The sequence below is a fragment of the Urtica dioica genome, chromosome 8 (assembly GCF_054948205.1).
Source record: "Urtica dioica subsp. dioica isolate 48M chromosome 8, U.dioica_male_clone48M_v1_H2, whole genome shotgun sequence".
NCBI classification, from domain to species: Eukaryota; Viridiplantae; Streptophyta; class Magnoliopsida; order Rosales; family Urticaceae; genus Urtica; species Urtica dioica.
This window is the reverse complement of record NC_142763.1, coordinates 3,173,020-3,196,457: the sequence shown is the minus strand read 5'-3', so window position 1 is coordinate 3,196,457 and position 23,438 is coordinate 3,173,020. Positions and strand designations below refer to the sequence as shown.

The window sequence follows — 23,438 nt, the reverse complement described above, 5'->3', positions numbered from 1 at the left end:
GACATCATTCAGGATCGATGGATTCCGCGAGCGAATAATTCTAAACTTTTAAATCCGCCATTCATTCCGCCGGGTCTTCGAGTGGTAGATCTAAAGCTTGCAAGCTTGTTCTGAGAAGGAGGAACAAATGTGGTCTTTGAACTAGACGCACCATGATAGTACCTGCTCCCTTCGTGTCCTTAGCAGGTTTTTTAGCGGTGAGTATCTTGTCAAGATTGTCTGTTCCAAAGTTGAGCATCCTCACAAATTTGGTCATCTTCTCAAGGTCAAAGTTGAGTCGATTTACTTAGTCTTCATCAACCTGATGTTATCCTCTGTTAGAGATTTAATAATTTCATTTTGCTTCTCCAGAACCTGTGATTCCTTTATCCACTTAGAGTAAAGAACTTTGTAAGCTTCAGCAAGAGCTTCATCAGAGAGTTCATCATCATCGGTGACAACATAACTATCAGCGTGAATAAAGAAATTAGACACATTAATGGAATCATCAGGATTATGATAGAGTAAATGCAACAAAATTGCTTATCTGATCGAAATCGCTTTCATCAGATTCACCATTAGAAATAGTAGCATTATAGCCTTTTTTTTTTGCTTTTTCAAAAAGTTAGAACATTCCTTAATGTTCTAAGCCTTCACACTGACGACACTTGATTCCTTTAGATCTGTGGGAATTATTGTGATTGTCACCGATAAAGGATTTATTAGCAACATCTCGGATTCGCACATGATATTCAGTTATGGTCTCTTCTTCAAGCATGTTCATGCCCTCGAACTTGGTGGTGAGAAGTTGAAGTCTCTGACTGCGCACTTTGAAAGTTCCTTCATGAGCAACTTCAAGAATCTCCCACGACTCTTTGACACCTATACAAGTGTTTATGGGCCTGAAAATGTTCTTGTCAACACCATTATAGATTGCATTAATAGCACGAGAGTTACCAAGAGCAACTTCATCTTCAGTTAGATCTCATTTTTTTCGGTTTGGTAGATATGACAACACATTTATCATTTTTTTTTAATAATGGGTGGGGACAAACTAGCCAATTATGACATCTTTCCAAGTCTTGTTATCAATTGACTTAAGAAAGACACTCATCCGAGCTTTTCAGTACCCATAATTCGTTTCGTCAAGAACCGGAGGACGATTAACAGGTCCACCTTCCCTGGTATTATCCATCATAAATAGAAAGAGGTCAACAATACAAGGAAAACACTATCTTGATTTGGGTGCCCCCTCTGATATCAATTGAAATTATGTTAAGTCAGAGACAAGATGTTGCACACAATGTAGAATCAATATGTGCAACAATCTGTTCCAATACAAGCGATGGATTACAAACAAGACAGAGCGTAAAATTAAATGACACAAAGAATGGTATCCCAGTTCGGTGCAACGTCACCTACTCTGGAAGGCAATGTACGCATTGTAAAGTAAATTCACTATAACAATAAGTAGTCAATACTCAATAGTACAACAATGAACTTATATGAACAATCTCTGTCTCAATGTTGTTTTTCTATTACTACCCGTGAATTCCAAGTCAGGCTCCCCTTGAATCTGAGATTCCCTTAATTTCACTCTCAAACACTCTCCCAGTGTTTGGTATTCTTTGATGTCCAGCGCTCATGAAACCTTCAATCACGAAATCACAAAACTCAACAACTATATAACACTCAAATGTCTGGAAACGTGTTTAGAGAATTACACCACACACATCACACAATAATGGATGATATACTCTTTGTTAATAAGTTCTTGAATTGTAGTTTTTTTTACGTATGTTCTGCTTAACTGTAATATGTCAGCGTACTGTTTAGCGAAAATGGCTCTCAAATTTGATACTCACGTTTTTCACCGATTATGGTTAAAATTGTGATGGCAGATTTACCCATTTAATTAAATATCAGTACTGTGTTTAAAAAAAAAAAAAGCTGCAGATAAACTTTATGATTAAAAAAAAAGTTTGTAAATTGCATATGCATGCAGCATTATTTTGCGGAATATTTTATAAGTATTAAAAAAAAAAAAAAAAAAAACGTTAACTTAGCAAGCAAATACACACCATATTTTCTTCTCTATTTTTGTCCCCACAAAAAAATCTCCTTTCAGAAGAAAATCATAATAATAAAGTATTCTTACGTTGGCTTTATGGTTCGAAGTCAAAAGACTAGAATAATTTATTTATTTATTTAAATAAACATAGAGAGGCTTATGCCATTCTATAAATTTGGACCAGACATTAATTATTATTTATATATAATAAAAATAAGAATAAAACCCCTCCATGACTAGAAGGCCTACAAGGCTACAACCATTAAAGGTAGAATCTCTTCATCTTTTGGAGGCCAAACGAAACAATTGCCTTTTGACTTTGTTCACTTTCTTGCTTATTAAGATTTAAAGAGTAATTGTCATCATAAAAACATTTATGTATTCCGATTAAATGTCTCGTACACCCTTTTGGTGTGGGACATTTGTTCGAGTCGTAAACAAACTAGAGCTCGATGATATTGATAAACGACTCACGCTTAAGATTTTTTTATTTTAGTTTAATAAACACTTTAATATTTTGTAGAGAATAAAATTAGGTAAGTTATGGAGTTGAGGCATATGATACAAGATCGTCGACGATGGGTTTGGGGCTATTTTTTATTCTTTTTCTTGTTTCCCGTTCTTGTAATGTTTTTTGTTTTATTTATAAATTCATCACAAGTTTACATCATATTAGGGATGGCAATTTCGTGTTCGTGTCGTAATCGTGTCGTGTTAATCGTGTTTGCATAAATAATTGCTAGAACAAAATCCGACCATTTATTAATCGTGTTTGAAATCTAGATCCAAATCCGACCATATATTTTTTTTACAGATCCATAACCATTTAAATTAAACCGTTTAATAGTCGTGTTAAATGGGTATTTAATCGTGTTTTAACCGTGTTTAGACATTCGGACTCAATTAATTGCGATATAATTATAAAAAACATAATAATAAGATCAGAATTTAAACGATGATCATATGGTATATCGTTTATCTGTTAGAGTTTTTATTGGTTTATTTAAACATAGTGTTTCTAACGTTGTTGTGTTATAGAACTAAAGTACGCAGATTGCACACATATAAATCGAGATCTGGTTTATACGATTCATATTGATAAAAAAAAATATTATACGATTCATATTGATGATAAAATTATACGATTCATATAATATTTGTGATATGATTTATATGGTGTTTGCTTATTAACATATAAATCGTTCATCACTAAAAAAAACACGTTCAATTTATTTAAAAAGTATGCCAAAGAAACAAACCAAAATATGATCACAATCGATGATAAAAACCATTTTGTGTTCATCACAAAATTCGATGTTACTACTATTGAATTGGATCGGATTGGAGTGAAAGTGATGCAATCTCTTAGATTTGGTATGGAGTTTTTTTATTTTTTTATTTCTTACAGAGATTTGGGAAGAGTTTATAGAGCTATATATTTTATTTAAATTTCAATTTTGAGTTGACTCCCAATTTTTTTCTACACGGGAAGTTGACGTGAAATAGACTTTTAAAAAAACGTTTTATATGACTCATGGCCCATAATATTAATATCTATCAACTTTCCAAAATTGGACTATTTTGCTGTCACATTAGTTTTAAAATTTTACATGACTACTTCAGCTGGAGAGCGCTAAAATTGTCTATAAATTTCATCCATTATGGGATTCAAATTAGTGAATCGTATTAGGCTTATTCAGTAGAGATCCTTATTAAACTCTTATTTTGGAATTTTGGTGTTCCAATTGAGACCCTTAAACTTTCATTTTGAAAATTTAAACAGTGAACTTTCAAATTTGAAAGTGCACTGTTCACACTTTCAAAAATTATTGTGTAATTATATTTTAGTCATTTATTTTGTATAAGTTGCTAAAATTGATCCGTTTCCAAAATTTAATTAAATATTTTATTTTTTTAGTATATAAAGATGAAAGTATTATAATTAAATCCTTTTAATTTAATAATTTGATATATTTACTAGTAGATGAATAAAAAAACATAACATAATATATAACAATATTATTAAATATTAAAGACTAATATGTAATATAAATATGAAAATATAAAAAAAAAAATCAATATTCTTAAATTTAAAGACTAATATGTAATATTAATTTCTTAAGATTTGAGGACGAAAGTCTCCATTGAAAGAAATGAGTTTTAGATCCTCATTTTGATGGTTGAGGATCCTCACAAATGAAATGCCATTGAAAATGCCTTTAATTCATATCACAAAGGGAAAATAACACATTTATACCCTGTGTTTTAGTGAAATGTTGAGTTTAACCCTCGGTTTTCAAAAATGTCGAGTTCATACCCTCTGTTTAACTAAAATGACGAAATTATATCATCTGTTTAACTAAAATGACGAAATTATACCATCTGTTTAACTAAAATGACGAAATTATACCCTGAAATAGACAACAATGTCACAAATATTCTTTTTATTGACTTTTCATTGACGTTGACTATAATATTTATAATATAAACACCAATTATATTTATTCATTCGCGTCATATATGTAATTTATTTAAAAACTAAAAAATAAACAACAGTTTCTTAATCGTGAAGAACACATAAAGAGGCAAATGGGTAAACATCGATAGTTGATAGTCATCAAAATCGCATATTCGAACAGATAATCCAAGATTTAGAGTTACAATTCGAACACGGAATGAAGTCATTTCTTAGGCGGTATGAGTTTTATTATTTAATTTCAATTTAAGGCTATTTTTATTTCAAAATTGAGAATTTGGAAATTAGGGTACTGATTTAGATTTGATTCGATTTTTCTTATATAAGAGTTAATATCAATGAAAGGGAGATTTGTGACGCTGTTATTCATTTCATGGTATAATTTCGTCATTTTAGTTAAACAGAGGGTATGAACTCGACATTTTTGAAAATTGAGGGTTAAACTCGACATTTCACTAAAACACAGGGTATAAATGTGTTATTTTCCCTATCACAAATTCACAATCCCTTAAAATAAAAATATAAATATAAATATAAATATAAATAAAAATATAAAACCGTCATCCCTAAAATGTCCCCGTTAGAATTTGGTGAATTTGGATAAAGTATTAACCATTACATATAGGCAATGACGTGGACTCTCATCCATCCCTAAGTTTCAAAACCCTGAATTACCCTTCAAATCACCATATATTTACATCCACATCCATCTAATTATCCCCTAATGATTCTGATTCTTGAAAATTTTACACAGGTCCCTGTATCTTTGCAAACTTTAATAAACACCCTAAGAAAATTCTTTTATTTAGATTTTATTTTATTTTACAAGTATACCATCGAAGGAAAAAACAAGGTTAAGCAAATATATTATTAAATAGCGTTAGCATTTTATAATGTGAAGCGTTGGTCATTCCATGATCGAATAGTGTCATTGTCATGCTCTGTCATCCCATGTCTTCCTCAATGAAAGTTACATCCCTCTTTGACATCTCGTAGCGGTGCTATCGCTCCCGTTAGTGAAGCAAATGAGGTCCCTCGTCTTCGGCTTGACAAAATCTCGACAATGGATGTTATCGTCTTCAAGATCTGATTGAACAATTAATTTTTATGCTGAAAATAAATTTGTCCCCTTCAAATTTTTCTCCTTGCGGTTTAGTCGTACGCAGTGTCAGAGCTAGAATTTGATCTCATGAGTGCATATTAGATAAAAAATAAAAAATTCATAGTGCGTAAATATTTGTTTTTCAAATAGGACAAATATGAAAATCATACAATTTTTTATTTTAAATGTAATAAAAAAAAATATATGTAAACATGCAATTTTAAGAAATTTAGGGAGGCATATGCCCACGGTGGATCTCCACCGTTTTTGGTCGTACATGTACTTAAGTGCCGTTTCTCGTGGTTGATGGTTTTCGGGTATTTGAATTCTTCCATTTATCTTTAAGGACTTTTAAATGAAGTATTGAGTTTCTCTTAATATAATGTGTATGAATTTTTTTTTTGTTATGTACGATGTGCCATCAAATCAATTTTGATTTCAAATATTTTAAGATTTGAGGTCCCAACTTTTTTCGTGAAGATGTTCCCAATGTATTTTATATTTATATTTCGTATTCATTTAAAAATGTAAATAAATTTACCGAACTAACTTTTAAGATGAAAATATATAGAAATTTGAAAATGCTCTCACCATAATTATGAGTTTCTAAAATGAATAAAAAAAATAATAAAGAATAAAACTTTAAGTTTTCAACAACAGAAGCTAAATGAAATTTCTTAAGATAAGAGGGATGAAAAGGTAATATATCACTAAATAATCGAAGTACTCTGTAATGTTTTATTTTATTTTTTTGGTGTCAGAGAAGTGTTTTATTTCTTTTGTCGGAACTCGGAAACTGAAGAGAATAGTGCAACTGTGTTAGAGAGAGAGAGAGCATGTGTTACTTCATCATCGTTTGAAAATCTCCAGAAACCTCTCATTCAACTTTCTGTTTCTCTTCAATGGCGAAACCAAAAGCCCCGAGGAAAACCCTAGACTCCTACACCGTCAAGCACATCAACCGAACAGTCAAAGGTAAAATCTCTCCCTCTCTTTTTTGTTGCTCAGAATCTCTCTATCTCTCTCGATCGTCCCTCTCTCTGGTTGTTGAATTCCCTGCGATTTTCCCTCGGCAGTCGGAGACTGCGTTCTGATGCGACCGTCGGATCACGGAAAGCCGTCGTACGTGGCGCGAATCGAGCGGATCGAGGCGGACAGTCGCGGTGCGAACGTGAAGGTGTACGCGCGGTGGTATTACCGGCCGGAGGAGTCGATCGGCGGTCGGAGACAGTTTCACGGCTCGAAGGAGCTATTTCTTTCCGACCACTACGATTACCAGAGCGCTGATACGATCGAGGGGAAGTGTACGGTCCATAGCTTCAAGAGCTACACGAAGCTCGACGCCGTCGGAAACGACGACTTCTTTTGCCGTTTCGAGTACAATTCCTCCACCGGAGCTTTCATCCCCGACCGCGTTGCCGTGTAATTCACTCTCTCCTTCTCTCTACTCTCGATTTCATAGTTTAATTTATTTTTATTTATATCGAGTTTTGGATTCTCTACGAAATGAAGGGAAGGAGTTTGGGGTTTTTGTTGTGTTATTGGTAAAGCTTACTATGTCTGCAGTTTTTTGTAGTAAGATATTCATTTTTAAAAAATGTGGCCTGCTTCGCTAAATAGAACATTTGTTTTTTAGTTGTTGAGACTTGGTTTATCTTTGATTCGTATACACTATTTTTTTTTTGCTGGAAATTGATTCACCGGAGTTTTCAATCTCGCCTGCGCCGTGTAATTCACTATTTTTTTCTCGCTGCTCTCGATTTTAATTTTATCTCAGGTTTGCGATTCTTTGCGAAATGCAGAGGAAGGAATTTTGGGGGTTTTTTTCTGGGTTTCTTTTTCCGGTGTCAATTTCGATTGGGTAGACTTGCAATGAGTTCGTGTGAAGGATAAATATTTTGTTTGTTTTGTTGTGTAATGTATGAGTTTTTTTGTTGGGGTTTCGGAGCTCAGTTTGTTAAAGCTTAAATCTTGGATGTATCTGCAATTTTTGTTGCAAAAAATTCATTTTTGACAACGTTACCTACTTCAGAAGATATAGGCCTTTGTTTTTTGCGCCACAGTCATTTGATGAATCTATATATATTTGGTTCAAGTTTATTTTGGGTTTTATTATGGCTTCCAAGTTTGACATCTGATACGGTTTTGGCTGACAGTTATTGCAAGTGCGAGATGCCTTACAATCCCGATGACTTGATGGTTCAATGTGAGAATTGTACTGATTGGTAAGTCGTTTAATACTTCCGTTATTCGCTCTGCATTTTTTTTTAAATCTTGGAAAAATCTGATTATCATCACGCTACTTGGAAATCGTGAATCTGTACTTGAGATCTCTGTGAATGAATTTGCTTGATTGGTTGTCGGGTTCTATATTTCAGAAACATGCTCAATAGTTGAAAAACATGATGCTAGACTTTGATTGGTAAACTTTTGAGCTCTATAGTTTATGGGAGACTTTCGCAATGACCTAGCAGGTTTTCGATGAAGTTAGTTTTAAGTTTTAACTCAACAGTTGGCAAAAGATCCTGATAATATTATTTCTAGCATAGCTCTCACCGAGACATAGGTCACAGGCTGAAATCTTTTGGAGCTGAAAAAAAATCGTTCTCGTTACCTACAATCTGATGGTTCCGAGATGAAAATTCTAGCGCAATATTCGTACATACACAATAAGTAGAATTAGCAATAGAGTCGGCTGTGTATCTGACTCAATCATAGTTGAGTTTATAAGTAAGCAGGCTTTAGGTGATGGGTGTGCATATAGTTGCACGAAATTCCAACAATTCATTCACATTTACCTCATCAATCTTCCATGTTTGTATTTTGATTATTTGAGATTAGTTTTTTAGGGTTTAATGTTTGTTTTTTCTTCATTAAAAAAAAATAAAAAAATACCTCACTTGTTGTAACATGTATCTTCGATTGTAAACGATATACACATACATTTTAGTTTATCTAGAGAATGTATCGCGGGTTCTAGATTATTAAGACGATCCAATTTTTTTTATTTTTTCTTTTTGCGTACTTTGATTCAGGTTTCATCCTGCTTGTATAGAAATGTCCCCAGAGGAAGCGAAACGCCTCGATCACTTCTTCTGTGAGGCTTGTTCCTCCGAGGGTCAAAAGAAGTTGCAGAATCCACACAATTCCGATGCAAAGGTACTAATTCCCCGAAAGTGTCGACCGAATTTTTTGTCTCATTTTTTTTTACACTTTGCATATTGTGTTTCAGGTCGAAACAAAACGGCGTCGAAGGTGATTTCGTAGAATAATAATAAAAAGAACAGTCTTGCGACGTAGGGAAGTTCGAGGTCGGAACTGGTGGTTTCCATGTCAGTGTGTGTGTGTGTGTGTGTGTGTATTTCGGTGTCTAGAGGCGTTTGAATTAGGTTAGGATTGGTGTGACACGTTTTTATAGTATTTATCAAACGGGAGAGCTAAGAGAAAACTGCTTTGATAAGAAAAGAAAGAAAAAAACCTGTGTAATCTATGTGTGTAATTGTGTTATGTTCCAAGGGTATGTTTTTGTTCTACGTAATTATTATCAGTGCGGGTGTAAATTGGGAAAATTCTATCTTTCTCTTCTATGCTCTTAGAGTTGTGCATAGTCTAAAATACTTGTATTATTTTTTTTAAGTAACAGATATTAGAAGCTTTTTCCATGTACATACTTGTCGTCACTCGCTCGTCCTATAAGAAGGAAAAATTGGAAAAAAAAATAAAAATTAAAGAACAGAAGCATATGCAATCCTTTCGGTGTATGAGCCAAGAAAAATCCGTTAAATAATGTTAAGCCGTTGAACTATGTTGCTATAAATACTTCGCCAAATAAAATATTTATATGTTAATAGAATAATGCTTCGCCAAATAAAATATTTTGTATGTTAATAGAAGAATTAAATGAAAAAGAAAAAATATTCCGTTGCCGGGACTTGAACCCGGGTCTCTCGGGTGAGAGCCGAGTATCCTGACCAACTAGACTACAACGGATTGTTGACACACATGGATTTACAATTAAATATCAAAATGATTAAAAATCAAATCCAAGTCTTCAACTTTTGAGCCAGATTTAAACCTTTTATATATAGTATGCATTCTGATTTATGGAATCTAAAATCAAATCTTGACCCTAGATGCCAATGGATATCATCTTTTAATATGTCACGAGATTATGTTTTAGATACGGGCATGACACATGCAAACATTTACACCATTTCTTTTACAAAGAAAAATAAGACCTCATGTCGTAAAAATTCAACGTTATAATAGCTTCTGATGAACGGAAGATAATAGCACGTACTGATATTTGAGTAACTCAATGACTCTTTCCAAATCCCCCCGAAGATTAATGGTTGAATTGAACCCAATATACTTGATAACTATTCACTGTAAAAAAGAACACGGGTATTTTTTATACAGCTAAAATTGCAATCGAACAATTTGAAACATGATTACTCTATGTGTGGAACAAAAATAAAAACCAAAGACATGCACCATCATAAAAACAACAACAAAAATGAATCTAATGACTAGTTTCTAATTTGACTAAGGGCATATAATATAAACAAGCGACAACCACTCATGAGGACACTCGATTTTATGTGAGCAACTCTCAACCTTCACCAACATATTTATTAGCCTCTCTGCTGCCAACCTTCACTTTCGATTATCGTTTTGTATAGTATATTATATATAAAAAAAAATGTTATATTGTTTTGTTAATTACACAACTAGTTCTATTAAATGACGGGTAAAACACCCACACGTGACACGTGCAATTGTAGAATATCCTATTTCTATGCACACAACAATCTTGACTCGTATCGGATCTAGCACTACGTACGTGATACTTATGACATACATTACCACAAAAATGCACATTTAATATTTCTAAATATTCACAGCATTGGAAGATAATTAGTATGTCTCCAATCTAAAACAAAATAAATATTACACAACGACAATAAATAGAATGTTGATAAAAACATTAAAATTATAAAAAAGGGATAAAATCGAATGCCAAAACTAGTGCAACTAATTTTTAAGCAGTGTGTTAAGGGGAAAAAAATCGTCAACAACAATATGCATGTTTCCCTAGTAGATTTGCACACACCAAGTGTGGATCAACCTCAGACCATCGGACCCAACACCCTCAATAATGTTTGAGGTGGCATAACATGTCACACAATTGATATTTGACACCACCGAACCATCGTCCGCGATGTTATATGTAAGTGGCCTAGTGTATATGCCCCTGAAGTTTTGACTAATTAGTATCTTACCCGTACAAGAATTTGTTGTTTAGTATAAAATTGGAAGATTTTTACGTGTATACCCCTTCTCCTGAATGAGTTTCTTTTAGAGATAATTTACATGAATATTACCATTTCAACACCACTTTACTAAAATCAACTATGAAGCAAATTTTATAGGATCTTTTAGTAAATATGGATTGTTATACCCTTAATGAAATTGATCATGAAATTACTGAATTTCCTAAACAATTGTTCACGAAATCTCCAAATTTGTGACTGATCAGGAATTCGTGATAGATCGGTCACAAAATTCAGGATTTCATTACAGATCGGACATGAAATTTGAGATTTCGTGACAAATTGGTAGCAAGGAACGGTAACGAAATTGCTGGATTGATTTCGAAGGATCGTGTTGCTAAAAAATGTTAGATTTCGTGACAAATTGGTGAAAGGATCGTGTTGCTAAAAAATACACGATCCTTCGAAATTCAGGATTTCATTACAGATCGGACACGAAATTTGAGATTTCGTGACAGATTGGTAGCAAGGAACGGTAACGAAATTGCTGGATTGATTTTGGTAACATAAAAAATGTTTTTTTTAATCTATAGTTCCTTGCTTGACCCCACACGCTCCTTCGAAATCAATCCTTCGAAAACGGTAACGAAATTGTTGGATTTCGTAACAGATTGGTCCCATAATTTTCACAACTTATTTACTAATATATCTATAAAATTAACTTTATGGATGATAAAGTGGTGTTGAAATAATAATATTCGTATGTACATGCCCCCTTAAAATATAAGTTACATCTATTGTGTTATATGGTCTAGTGGTTATGCCCTTGGTTTATCTCCAAGAGTTCCTAGGTTCAATTCTCACCCACATCTAGTTAACCACCTAACAATTGCTAGTGTTTCAAGTTTCAAATGTTGTGGGGTTAAGCAAGGAACAGTAGATTAAGAAAAACATTTTTTATGCTCCTCTAGTAGAGCTCTCTTTCTATATACATAACAAACAAAATAATCACGCATTGCTGCAGGTTGCTTGATATATTTTAGTATTAATAGGTTAAGATATATTCAACATATTATTATTGTGTGTGAGCTTTATTATTATAAAAAAATATATATAATTTCCGAAGTTGCAAAGGAAAAAAGTTGTCAGCACATTGTAGACTTAACAGTAAATTGTGTCTACGTGAATAGTGGCGTTCATCTTCTTTATATATATATATATATATATATATATATATATATATATATATGTATATATATAATATGATTTCGTGTTGTTCAATTTTAGTAACTATTTTAGAATATTTGTTTTCGACGTTTATAATTTATTAGAAACTTATTTAGATGCGACTTTTGGGTGGGACATGTCGCATCAAAAAGTCATCCGCATCTAAAGGCTTTTTTGTCTTAATGATTAGCAGGGCTACATTTTTATGCGGTGTCTAATAGAAGAAGACTCGATGAAAATGATATTCATGTGTCATTGGTAGCTTGGCGCAACCCAATGGTCGATCAACCACAAACCATTAGACGAAGCATCGTGGCATAACACGTCACACCACTAATATTAACATTGCACCGTCGACCATGACGCTATCCGTTGGTGACAACCATGTCATCCTGTTACTAGCGATAACCCTCGCCTAATCATTGTCGATCACAGTTGATGAATGGCCCTTGCGGCAATATTACTAATTGCGATCCAAAGCTCACTAATGACGAACATTGTCAACTTTGCCCGCACCCATCATCGATGATGGCCTTATATGTTGCTGCCATTAGCCCTTCACTCGCACCAAATCTATCACACACATGATCCTTCGAAATCAATCGTTCTTTTCTCTTCCTCCAAAATCAAACACATCAGCCAACATCAAAACCAACGCTATAAGAGAAGAACGCGCATAGATAGTTAGTTTGATTCTTATTTTTATTTTAACCCTAGTATTTAAAGAGAAAATGCATGGCAAAAAACTGTGAGATAAAAAAAAATACAAAATTTGTTACAACTAATTATTCCACTGATTTCTTTTAAGACAGAGCCCAAATTTCATTTAATTACAAATTTATTTTCGACATTTATAATTTATCAGAAACTTTTTATTGCCCGTTATTGCTAACCTCTTTTTTTTTTTTTAATAGCAAAATAGTCCGGATTTTATTCAGTTCGCACTGGAATAGGTAATTATAGTGAATAACTACATACGTGCAAAAAATATGTTTATTTATTTAAAAATAAAAAAATTAATTATCATGCGACATATATGAAACATTTGCTTTTAGGCGAAAGAGTAAATTTAACAGGCCATATATTGGGCCTAAGCTGTAATAAAGCGAAGAAAACGGTCCGGCCCAACCCAAACCAACCAAACGCAGCTCAATCTTTCTACAAAACCCTAACAAACCTAAACTCAACCTATTTCCTTTGAATCGAAGACCTTCTTTGTGCAGAGCAGAGATGGGCGGCGAAGTGAAGACTGTCGTTCCCGAGTCTGTGTTGAAGAAGAGGAAGAGAGAGGAGGAATGGGCTTTGGCCAAGAAGACCGAGACTGATGCGCTGAAGAAGAAGAATGGCGAGAACAGGAAACTTATCTTCAACAGAGCCAAACAGTACTCCAAGGAGTACGCCGAGCAGGTTAGGGTTTCTGCGATGCTATTCAACTTTTGTATTTCGTTCGTTATTTTCCGTGATTGAGTGATTTAATTTGTTTTTTTTTTCTTCTTCTATGGCTTCGCTTTTTCAGGAGAAAGAGATGATCCAGCTCAAGCGTGAGGCTAAGTTGAAGGGTGGGTTCTATGTCGAGCCTGAGCCCAAGCTCTTGTTCATCGTTCGCATCCGTGGGTATGTGTTTTTATTTCTGAAATGAAATAATTGATGTGATGTATTTTTTACTGATATTAATTATTATTTTCGATCATTTTTTCAGTATCAACGCGATGCACCCGAAGACCAGATCTATCCTTCGTCTTCTTCGATTGAGACAGGTCAGTTCACACTCTCTTGCGTTTTGTTATGATGTTTTAGACTCCATTTTGATTTTGTTATGATGATATGGTTTTGTTTCTTTGATAGTGTTTGATCTGTTGCCTTTGAACTAGGGTATTTATTTTATCACAAGAAAATATCATTCATTTTCCCTGTGTTTGTGTCTTATTGAAATGATCAATCATACTTGCATTTCGAAACGAGGAAACAGTTCAAAATCTTGATTATGAGATAAGTTGTTGACTTTGTAATGTAGGGTATGAATGAGGCATGTCAATTAGCGGATAATCTATTTTAAACAATTGCTTCTTTGTCACTAAGACTAATGTTTTGTGAATATATTTAGGCAATCATGTTCTTTATGTCTGTGGTTTGTTAATCGATTGTTTCTCTGATTGAACAGATCTTCAACGGTGTGTTCCTCAAGGTCAACAAGGCCACCCTGAACATGCTTCACAGGGTCGAGCCATATGTCACATTCGGGTATGCTTTTGACTATTAGGGTTTCTTTGATTCATTTCAACTAGCCATGTGCTTCAGTCTAACCAAATATCCCATAATCTTCAGGTACCCGAATCTGACGAGCATCAGGGGACTTATCTACAAGAGGGGATACGGAAAGCTGAACAAGCAGAGGATCGCTCTCACCGACAACTCTGTTGTTGAGCAGGTTTGCGACTCTCTCTCTCTCTCTCTATATATACATTCATTTTGTTGACCTTTGTGTAAATGTACTGATATGGTTTTCATTCACAGGCTTTGGGAAAGTACGGAATCATCTGCGTGGAAGATCTCATTCACGAGATCTTCACCGTTGGCCCGCACTTCAAGGAAGCCAACAACTTCTTGTGGCCATTCAAGCTCAAGGCTCCATTGGGAGGCCTCAAGAAGAAGAGGAACCACTACGTCGAGGGTGGTGACGCCGGAAACCGTGAGAACTACATCAACAAGCTCATCCGTAGAATGAACTAGGTTTAAATGTTCTTTGGGCTGTTATTCAGGCATTTCTTTTAAATCTTTTTTTTTACAAGACTTTTTGGATTGCAGAAAATTTTGTTGCCTTTATTTATATTTGAGAGATATATCTAGTGTTGTGATCTTTGAATGTTTTTTTTTTACCTAAAGTTTTATTTTTAATTATAATCTTCAATATGTCAAGCAATATGTTATCATTTTAGTTCTCAAGTTTGTGCTGGTGAGCAATGACACAACACAGTATAATTGTTTTCTGACTAGTGGAATTAAAGAGGGTCGTGTAGTGATCGTCTTAATCTCCAAAGTACAAAGTAGAGTAACCAAATATAAACAGCATTAGTAGTCATCCTTACCTGAATACATCTAAAGCAATACATAAAAGAAAGAACTACAAGACCAAAAGAAGTACCTCACAAGCCTATAATCGGGTACATATAAACGAAACTTATTTATTTTTATTTTATTACACTAAATATTTAAGCAAAACTTGAAAAAGTCCATTTTATTTCAATTTAGACTCTGATAGTTGGGACCTTTGAATTGCATCCCTTGAAGGGACTGCCTGCTTTTTCTCTGAAACTTGTAAAAATCGGATAATTATTGCTGTCATTTATTTTAAAGAACGTTGATATCCAATACAAAATAGAAATCGAAATGGGTATTGTTTGTTGTTATAAGTTATAACACAAGACCTTGTATGGCAACCATTTCTAGAGGAGATAAAAAAATATTATAGAGCATAATGGCCCACCGGTGTTTGATTTTTTTTTTGGTTTCCAACCTAACTTGTCTTTGATCTTTTCCACACAATGACCGTCCCGTAAAAATCTGAAGAGGCCAATAAATTTGATCCGTGGTTCCAAGCCACGTCCATAACCGGAAACCGGTGACCCTGAAAATCCAAGGTTGAGTTTGCAAGTGTGACACCAAATTGAGGATTAGCCATTGAAACAAGTTAATGGGCGTCTCACCTGTAGCTTGTTTACACAAGTGTGCTTTGGGCGAGTCAAATCGTAGAAATACACGTTCGAATCCTCGCTTCCAGCAACTGAAACACGAAAGAAAGTCTCATAAACATCTCGAACCGTTAAAACCCAAGGTGTGAGAAGCTTGTGTTTACCAATATACTCTCCTTTCTCGAGAGAAAGGAGAGGGCAAAAAGAAGCCCGGATGCTGTGTATTCGGGGAGTTAACTTGAGCGTGCAACGGAGAGTCAAATAGCCTTTTATTTCCAACGCAACACTTGAAAAAGAACAAAAAAATTGAAACATTCACAAAATCAGCACAGCAAAGATATAAATATATATATAATTTTTTTGTTTCTTCATGTAACTGGTGGTTGACAGACCTGAAGAAAGATAGATATCCATCTCGAGTGCAAGTCAGCAAAACCGGGCCCCGGGCAAACAGTGAGAAACTTCGGTACTGCACGGTTGTGACCGGAGACTTTTGCTTGCTGGTACTTCGATATCGATGAGAACGAGATAATGATCCCGTGTGTGAGTTCATGCTTAATGAGTATACACAGCCCTGACAAAAAAAAGTTGCCACAAGAGATGAGGAAAATGAAAATTAATCAGAATTTGTTGCTCAATGGAGATGTGTGTAATGCTTGAAACTCACCGTCGAATCACCACAAAAGATTAGCTGACCGGTGTGATCGTGATCCATCGAGGTGACTTCACTGTCCAACACTGTTTTATTGATGATGCGCCCGGTGCTGAAATTGAACACCTGTGTGTACGTACCAACGCAATTTCTTATTCAGCCAAACAACGATTAGAGGCCAATTATCTATCTATCCAAATTTTAAGAATTTCAAACACATACTGAATGTGTATGCTGCTCATATATGCTATCTTTACAGGTCTGAATTACAAGGTCTATCTGTGGGTAGTGTGGTGATACAATAAAAAATAGGCATGGAAAGTAATTTTGTTTCTCTTTCTACCTCCTGCAAAAATTCTAGTTTATGAACTAAACCCCCTATAACCTAAACCTATATTAAAATTAAAAAAAACCCTAATTGTTGGCTGCCCAGCCTAAACAGGACTTTTTTTTTTTTTTTTTTTTTTTTTTTTTTTTTTTTTTTACCTAAGCCTAGATCAACCTTCTCTATTCCACGCACTATATCGTGATCTGGCCACCATTTAAATTGTTCAGGCATAATTTTCCTGGCCATGCACTAGCTCTTCCTGTCCGTATTCCAATCCAATAGAAAACTTTAAATGTAACTCTATTCAATATTTGATCTGATCAATGAGATAAAGACAAAATAATCGTAAAAAAATGACTGGTCCCCCATGGATGGCACATAAGGATTTTTTTTTTTCTTTAAGCTCTTCGAAAGCACTTGGAGCATTGTTAAGCGATTTCCTATTACAAACATGGACAAATATTTGAAGACTTGGACAGGCGGTCCTGGAGCTGGAACACTGCCTTTCGAACAAAACTCAAGGGATCTGATCGTTATGGCTCAATGAAACCATAAAGACTTTCAGCAGCAAGGCATGATAATGACGGGGATAGTCGAAGCTCAACTCTTTGACGGACCGACTGAGCGTATGACATCGAATGGCTGGATAAATTTGAACGTGCTCCGCGAGGCAGTCAGGCTCGAGTCTAGTTTGTGAAATCCAGAGACGGACAAGGCCTTTTAAGCTCCGGAAACACCAATCATGTACCACAACCTGGGTAGTGCAAGAATGAACACTTACCCTCAAGGAATAGTGGTGAGATGGCCTGTTGGGAACGATGCCGAGACCTACTCGGAGTCTTTCCATACAGAAGTGTTCTTCGAGATGCATGACTCTCCTGCTCTGGACTTGAGGGGCACGGACACGGAAGGAAAGTTGTTTGTGCTGATAATGACTTGTGGTTGGACATGGCAATCAACACATGGGCTTGATTTTTCAACCATCGGCTAGCCTGAGAGGTGAGGTGCAGGGTAAGACTAGCGTGCAACATGCCGCTGGGGGATGGCGAGAGTGCACCTCAGCATATTCATGAGCAAAAATCCCTAATTTCCCATTCTCTATTTGGACGTGTGGCATGCCTTCTAGAAACAAGATTGTTTCCAATTTTTCTTGCCTTGACCTTGTCTTGGCCGCCCATCACAATTTCCTTCTAGAGGAAATTTGTTTCCTCTTTTTCTTTTGGCACGTATCTTCATACATTAATGCACAAAATAAACTCTCTTTCACACTTTGGCATGAACGGAATTCAGCCTTATTTTCCTTAGGTTGGACGTGCAAGGCTTCTAGAAAGAGCTTCTAGATTTTTCTTCATTTGTTCATGGCAATCAACACATGGGCTTGATTTTTCAACCATCGGCTAGCCTGAGAGGTGAGGTGCAGGGTAAGACTAGCGGGCATTTCCGCTGGGGGATGGCGAGAGTGCACCTCAGCAGCCAAGCTCAGCTTTTAAGCAGAATAGCGTTTGATCGTAAGAGGTTATAGCCAGAATGATAGTCGCTACACTGTAACACTCATTACTACCCGTTGAGGCTTTACTAGCGAGCTTGGTTCTGCACGCCATGGTTGGTCACTTTTCCCGTCCTGAGATAAATTCGGAGCAGGACCGGCATTAATGGAGGCGAACCAGTGTTCGTATCGCGGCGAGGCCTTGAAGACAGGCAGTACTTGGGCAGGATATAAAGTGTCTCAACTATGCGGGCATGGGAGTTTGTCAAATTGCCAAGTGCGGCGGACACAGATTTGTTTCTCAAGATCCGGTCACCCCAACAGTGAACAATGTTCAAGGGCTTAATCGCCGAGCAGAGGTGGAGGACGAGAAGAAGAAAAGAAAGAGGGAGGAAGGGACTTAAAAGGAGGAAAATTAGGATCAGGGACGTGAAGCGAGAGAAGGCTCGTATAGAAAAGCTGCACCTTGACAAATGCAATGCAATATCGTTTATAAGAATGGTTGCATATAACGGTAAGAAGGTATTCAAAGACAGTAACGTGCTACAGAAGCCGATTAATGTCAAGAGATAGCTATAGCTACTTCTTTAAAACTAAAAGAGTGGTAGGCAGCTAAATATGCCGACCTGCAGCATGGAGTTGATGAGAGGGAGTAAGACGAGAGAGAAGCGGAACCAAAACTGCAGTATCACATTTCAGAATTCGAGGAAGGAGTGAGGCTCCACTTCACAGCCTGACCAGTACAAGGGATACCGGTGTTAGAGCCCAAGGATGATACTATGCCGAGCAACCCGCTTTTTGCGGAGGAAGAAGTTGGTTTCAACAACCTCAAGAGAATTGGGCAGTTTGTGCCCACCGACATTACTACTTCCGTGAAGATATCGCGGATTTGTAGTATGTTGGGTTGGTCAAGCTGCATTGATTTTGTTGGAACCGGTCCTGCCGAGTCCTGGGCGATGCCATTGCAGAAGGTGATCGATCGAGGAGAAAATGTGCTCATAGGAAGCTTTATCGCTAACAAAAGGTGATGTAATTACTACCTAAACCGACGAGCAGGTTGAGGCAAGACTCGATTAAGGTCTGGGTACAGGGTTAAACCGTTGGTGTTGGGACCATACTAATTGGAAAGCCACTCTTGGATACAGGTGGCACAATGAAGATGCCCAAGACGGTGCTGAATGAAGAAGTTACTAATTCACCCTAGTGATAATATTAAGAATCTAACAGATATTTTCAGCTGTAAGGCAATTAAGTACTTCTGGTCTAGTTCACAATAGAATGTCGCAATTACCGTGATTTCCTTATTTGCATTGCCAACTGAAAGAAAGTTGTTATTTACCTGCATTTTAAGTAGGAGGCACTGTTAGCGAGACCTTTTGTCAAAACACAATTTCATTACAAATTTTTATATGATTCTAGCCTTAAGTGAACCGAAAGAAACTGAAGTTGTGGACTTACAGGGTGGAAACGGATGCAACTTTGTGGAGAAACTCCATATATTACACGAATGCAAAGGCCCCGCGTGATTTCCCATACTATCACGGTTTTATCTAATGATGATGAAGCGATGTACTGATTGTTGGAGGAGAAATCAAAGTCTGAACAAATAAAGAACTTCAAATAACTCTGACTGAAAAACAGGTCAACCTACATGCATCTTTGAAACCTTAATCCTATTCCTAGTGATATGCCAACAAATGAATAGACTGAACCATGAGATGATTTATTTTTAGATCATTTCTTGTTTTCTACCATTACTCTGCTACTTGTCTAGCATCACAGTCACCGATAATAATATTAAGGATTCTCATAAAAGCGTTGAATCTTCTCACCAAGAGTGCCATCTCATATAGTCAGCTATGAAACCCAAGTCCTACGTGCTATTAATTTCACTGCTGTTATTGTGTAAGCCTAGTTCCCATGTGATAAGTCATCCGCAAACAAATGTACGATGCCTTCAGCTTCAGCAGTTAGAGCCTCATGAACCAAGCAAAACAGGGAAAGTATTGATGTCTATTGTACGACACAGTTGAGATAGCAGAATTAATACCAGCCATTCCAACCTGTAACATCTTTTGAATGGCCCTTCAGCTGCTTTAAGACTGATGGTGGGTCAGAGACAGTGCATACTGTCAGTGTTCCATCCGATGCTCCATATGCTAGTAGATCAGAATGCATATGACCAAACTTCAAAACCGTCACTGCAAGAAAACTAATCACGTTCCTTCCATTTTAAAACTGAAACCTCTAAATACTGTTGACGAGTACAGAAGTGGAGGCAGAAATGTAAGTTGAAGACAAATAAGTAGATATCAAAGTCTTACCGGAGGCTTTGCTTTGATCAAAGACACAGTGCATTCCAACAAAGGAGTACGGAGGTTCAACACTTCGATATCTTGGTCGATCACTATCGCTAGCTGTTGAGCTAAAGCTGTTTCTACGACTTGATACCGGATTACCACTTTGCTGGTCCTGCAAATAAAAAGGTCTACGTGTTATTACTAGAGCATCTTGATTGCTTGGGAAAAGGAAACCAGTACGACAAGTTAATCTCGGAGACTATAACTGTGATGTCATATATGCTTTGAAAATTGCACTTGCGAGCTAAATTACAGCAGCTGTAAAACATAAACCTCCAAATAACTATGCACTCAGCCAGTGATCCATTGAACCAGCAAACTTATTATTTTCTTTTAGCATTTTTTTAAACCAGATTCAGATGGCTTGAGATGGGTATGCAAAGTACCGCTACAAGATTTCAAATTTTATTATCACAGTTCTATAACTCAATTGACATCATAACAATCATAATAACAAAGAGAAGATGTTATAGACATGATAAAACCCAATGCTTAAACTCAAAATTAGGTTTAACAAATAACGGAGATACAAATTCCATAAAAAAAAAGTTGTCGTACTCTGCCAGAACTCCAGCTCTCTGCCTCAAACATCATGGATATTGGACTTGGTGGATGAACCCATCGCCCACTGATGCAAACACCAGAAACAATAAAGACGTAATTTTATGATAACGTGATTTTACGTTGGCAAATGACTTACTTAGGCTCATAGAGACATAAACTCAGTTATGCTTAAAAGACATAATGAACTAATGAAGGTAACAAAAAAATTGAGGAAGAATAAGAGCCCACAACCAGATCCAATGCATATCCTCCAAAAATTCAAACAAAGATGTACGGCTTAAACACAAGCTTGCAGTGTGTGTGCGCACACATTTTTGTCAAACAATATGCAACTTAAAATCAAATAAGAGTAAGCTTTTCGAAGTCCCATTTGTAATATAATTCATGACTTCTTACACCGCAAAACACGTCATTTGCTGCAGTCGCAGATTCTAACCGACACAGCACAAATAAACAACCAACTAAAATAAAATATATTAAAATAATCACTAGCAACCTGTTTCCCGGAGTGCTGTTGAAGCTCTGAAGTTGCATATTTTCCCAGTTCCTTGGCCGACGAATGTAATTACGGTATGCCACATAACCTTTTCCATTGCATCTCCAATCCTACCATCGAGCCACAAAACCATTTCATAGAATTCACCAAAAAGAAAAAATAATGAGCAACCCATAGGCGCATGAAATACTCGGAATATGCAAACTTATAGAGGTTGCAGATTCGTACGCACAAAACTTAGTATTAGTGAGCGACCATAAAAATGTTCAATGACTTCCTACAAAGCAACATTTTTGTTGTTTAACAAGTCCAAGTACTCTACAAATGACCAGTAAACAACCATTTAAAAATCTGGAATCAAAAGATCACAAGCATCGAGTTTCGCGTCTTCTAATTCATCAAAAGGCCCAGCCGAATATCAGATCACACTCCGATCCACGCCAACAAAATAACAATTGTTACGAAATTCGCGAAAACGAAAGCCCAAGCAGAGACAATAAACAGGAATCACGTACCAGACGGCGAACGACGCCGGACTCGGCCTTGCGGCGGAGAAGCAATCGACGAACGCCGATGTACTGAAGATCGGCGTCGGAGCTCACCGGCTGGAGCAAGCAGCTGAACAATTCAGGATCTGCACTCTTCTTTTTCCTCATGTCTTCATCTTCCTCCTTCGCTTCCGTACCGTTCTCCTTCTCGGTCCTATGATCCGCCATTGACGAAGGACAAAGATGCTTCCCTACGAATTCCTCATCCGTAGAAGGTTGCTTCGAAATCGCCCGATCGTTCCCCGGGAATCAGAGTGAATTAGAGAGGAAATTAGATTCGGAGAGAAAGAGAGAGAGAGCGTGGACTACGGAGGTCGTGTCTCTGAGCTCGAGTTTGCACACCGAATAACAGAATTTGAGCAAGACGTATTTTCCTTTTATTTTCTTTTCTTTTTTCTTTTGTATTAGACATTTTCCGGGTATTTTTCCGGGTAAATAAAAACGATTCTAGCGCCAAAATCCCCTTTCAAGTTGAGAATAATTTTTAGGGTAAAAATGTAAGCTAAGAAACAAGCCTTTTCCTAAAAATAATGAAAATTTATCAAGTTCTTATCAGCATGACAACTGAGTTAAGTGCAATATTGAAAGAACTATAAAATAAATATTAAATATATCCATGTCATCAAGTCGTTTAAATAACCCGACGGGATACTTGGCATTTTTGAATAACTCTCAAGGACAAATGCATGTATCAAGAATAATTATGCACAATAGATTATCCATCAGAAGATCACAACGATTCAGTAAACTGTTAAGAATGATAAAAACTGTTAAGAATGTGATGAACTATAGTTTTAAACATATCACGTACACATGGCATAGTCTAAATTTAAGAAATTTTTGCCATGACATCTGATAGCTGTAAATCATTACGAGGTGATTTCTTTTTGGATGAAATAAATATCTTTACCTTTTTACATTCGTTAGATCCTGTGAAGTTAATTTCTTAATTTCATGTAAGATTTGTGAACATTATATACATATTTTCAAATTGGACCCGTAACATAATTGGTATCTCTGTGGGGTATTGAACTTCCTATTTAAGATATGATGTAAGTGTAACTAGGCAACAAACAAGTACTCTAACCACAAACGACAATGTTTTTGGAGAAACGACAATGTTTTTGGAGAAACGACACAGAACAATGAAACACGACAACAGATAAGGAAGAACTCCATCTATCAGT

At 36.0% G+C, this 23,438-nt stretch overlaps 3 protein-coding genes and 1 non-coding gene across 4 annotated transcripts; 2 read left to right on the top strand and 2 right to left on the bottom strand.

Annotated features, from left to right (window-relative positions):
• Positions 1-6,377: 6,377 nt before the first annotated feature.
• On the top strand, positions 6,378-9,294 carry LOC149387309 (chromatin remodeling protein SHL-like). The gene is made up of 5 exons (XM_089622582.1): positions 6,378-6,603; positions 6,705-7,050; positions 7,785-7,853; positions 8,664-8,787; positions 8,861-9,294. The coding sequence occupies exons 1-5, from the start codon at positions 6,531-6,533 to the stop codon at positions 8,885-8,887; spliced, it is 639 nt and encodes a 212-aa protein (XP_089478708.1). The 5' UTR covers positions 6,378-6,530; the 3' UTR covers positions 8,888-9,294.
• Positions 9,295-9,545: 251 nt separating this feature from the next.
• TRNAE-CUC (transfer RNA glutamic acid (anticodon CUC)) lies at positions 9,546-9,618 on the bottom strand. Its single transcript has one exon. It is a non-coding gene; the product is annotated as a tRNA-Glu (tRNA).
• Positions 9,619-13,313: 3,695 nt separating this feature from the next.
• On the top strand, positions 13,314-15,023 carry LOC149387307 (large ribosomal subunit protein uL30y). Its single transcript, XM_089623290.1, has 6 exons — positions 13,314-13,535; positions 13,645-13,742; positions 13,828-13,885; positions 14,290-14,369; positions 14,454-14,556; positions 14,643-15,023. The coding sequence occupies exons 1-6, from the start codon at positions 13,359-13,361 to the stop codon at positions 14,856-14,858; spliced, it is 732 nt and encodes a 243-aa protein (XP_089479416.1). The 5' UTR covers positions 13,314-13,358; the 3' UTR covers positions 14,859-15,023.
• Positions 15,024-15,441: 418 nt separating this feature from the next.
• On the bottom strand, positions 15,442-22,674 carry LOC149387306 (Transducin/WD40 repeat-like superfamily protein). Its single transcript, XM_089624742.1, has 12 exons — positions 22,219-22,674; positions 21,704-21,813; positions 21,202-21,271; positions 20,608-20,755; positions 20,347-20,484; positions 19,742-19,881; positions 19,575-19,622; positions 16,485-16,595; positions 16,210-16,391; positions 15,982-16,103; positions 15,833-15,909; positions 15,442-15,753 (listed from the first exon to the last, which is right to left on the bottom strand). The coding sequence occupies exons 1-12, from the start codon at positions 22,417-22,419 to the stop codon at positions 15,643-15,645; spliced, it is 1,458 nt and encodes a 485-aa protein (XP_089480868.1). The 5' UTR covers positions 22,420-22,674; the 3' UTR covers positions 15,442-15,642.
• Positions 22,675-23,438: the final 764 nt, after the last annotated feature.

What these genes read in the sequence shown, in the direction of transcription:
- LOC149387309 (XM_089622582.1), top strand. Translation starts at nt 6,531, where the DNA reads ATGGCGAAACCAAAAGCCCCGAGGAAAACCCTAGACTCCTACACCGTC. An exon ending in ATCCCCGACCGCGTTGCCGT is followed by an intron (nt 7,051 to 7,784) that starts GTAATTCACTCT and finishes TTTGGCTGACAG; the next exon opens with TTATTGCAAGTGCGAGATGC. An exon ending in CACACAATTCCGATGCAAAG is followed by an intron (nt 8,788 to 8,860) that starts GTACTAATTCCC and finishes ATTGTGTTTCAG; the next exon opens with GTCGAAACAAAACGGCGTCG.
- LOC149387307 (XM_089623290.1), top strand. Translation starts at nt 13,359, where the DNA reads ATGGGCGGCGAAGTGAAGACTGTCGTTCCCGAGTCTGTGTTGAAGAAG. An exon ending in GTCTTCTTCGATTGAGACAG is followed by an intron (nt 13,886 to 14,289) that starts GTCAGTTCACAC and finishes CTGATTGAACAG; the next exon opens with ATCTTCAACGGTGTGTTCCT. An exon ending in ACAACTCTGTTGTTGAGCAG is followed by an intron (nt 14,557 to 14,642) that starts GTTTGCGACTCT and finishes TTTCATTCACAG; the next exon opens with GCTTTGGGAAAGTACGGAAT.
- LOC149387306 (XM_089624742.1), bottom strand. Translation starts at nt 22,419, where the DNA reads ATGGCGGATCATAGGACCGAGAAGGAGAACGGTACGGAAGCGAAGGAG. An exon ending in TGATCAAAGCAAAGCCTCCG is followed by an intron (nt 20,485 to 20,607) that starts GTAAGACTTTGA and finishes GTTTTCTTGCAG; the next exon opens with TGACGGTTTTGAAGTTTGGT. An exon ending in ATGCAAATAAGGAAATCACG is followed by an intron (nt 16,596 to 19,574) that starts GTAATTGCGACA and finishes ACGTACACACAG; the next exon opens with GTGTTCAATTTCAGCACCGG.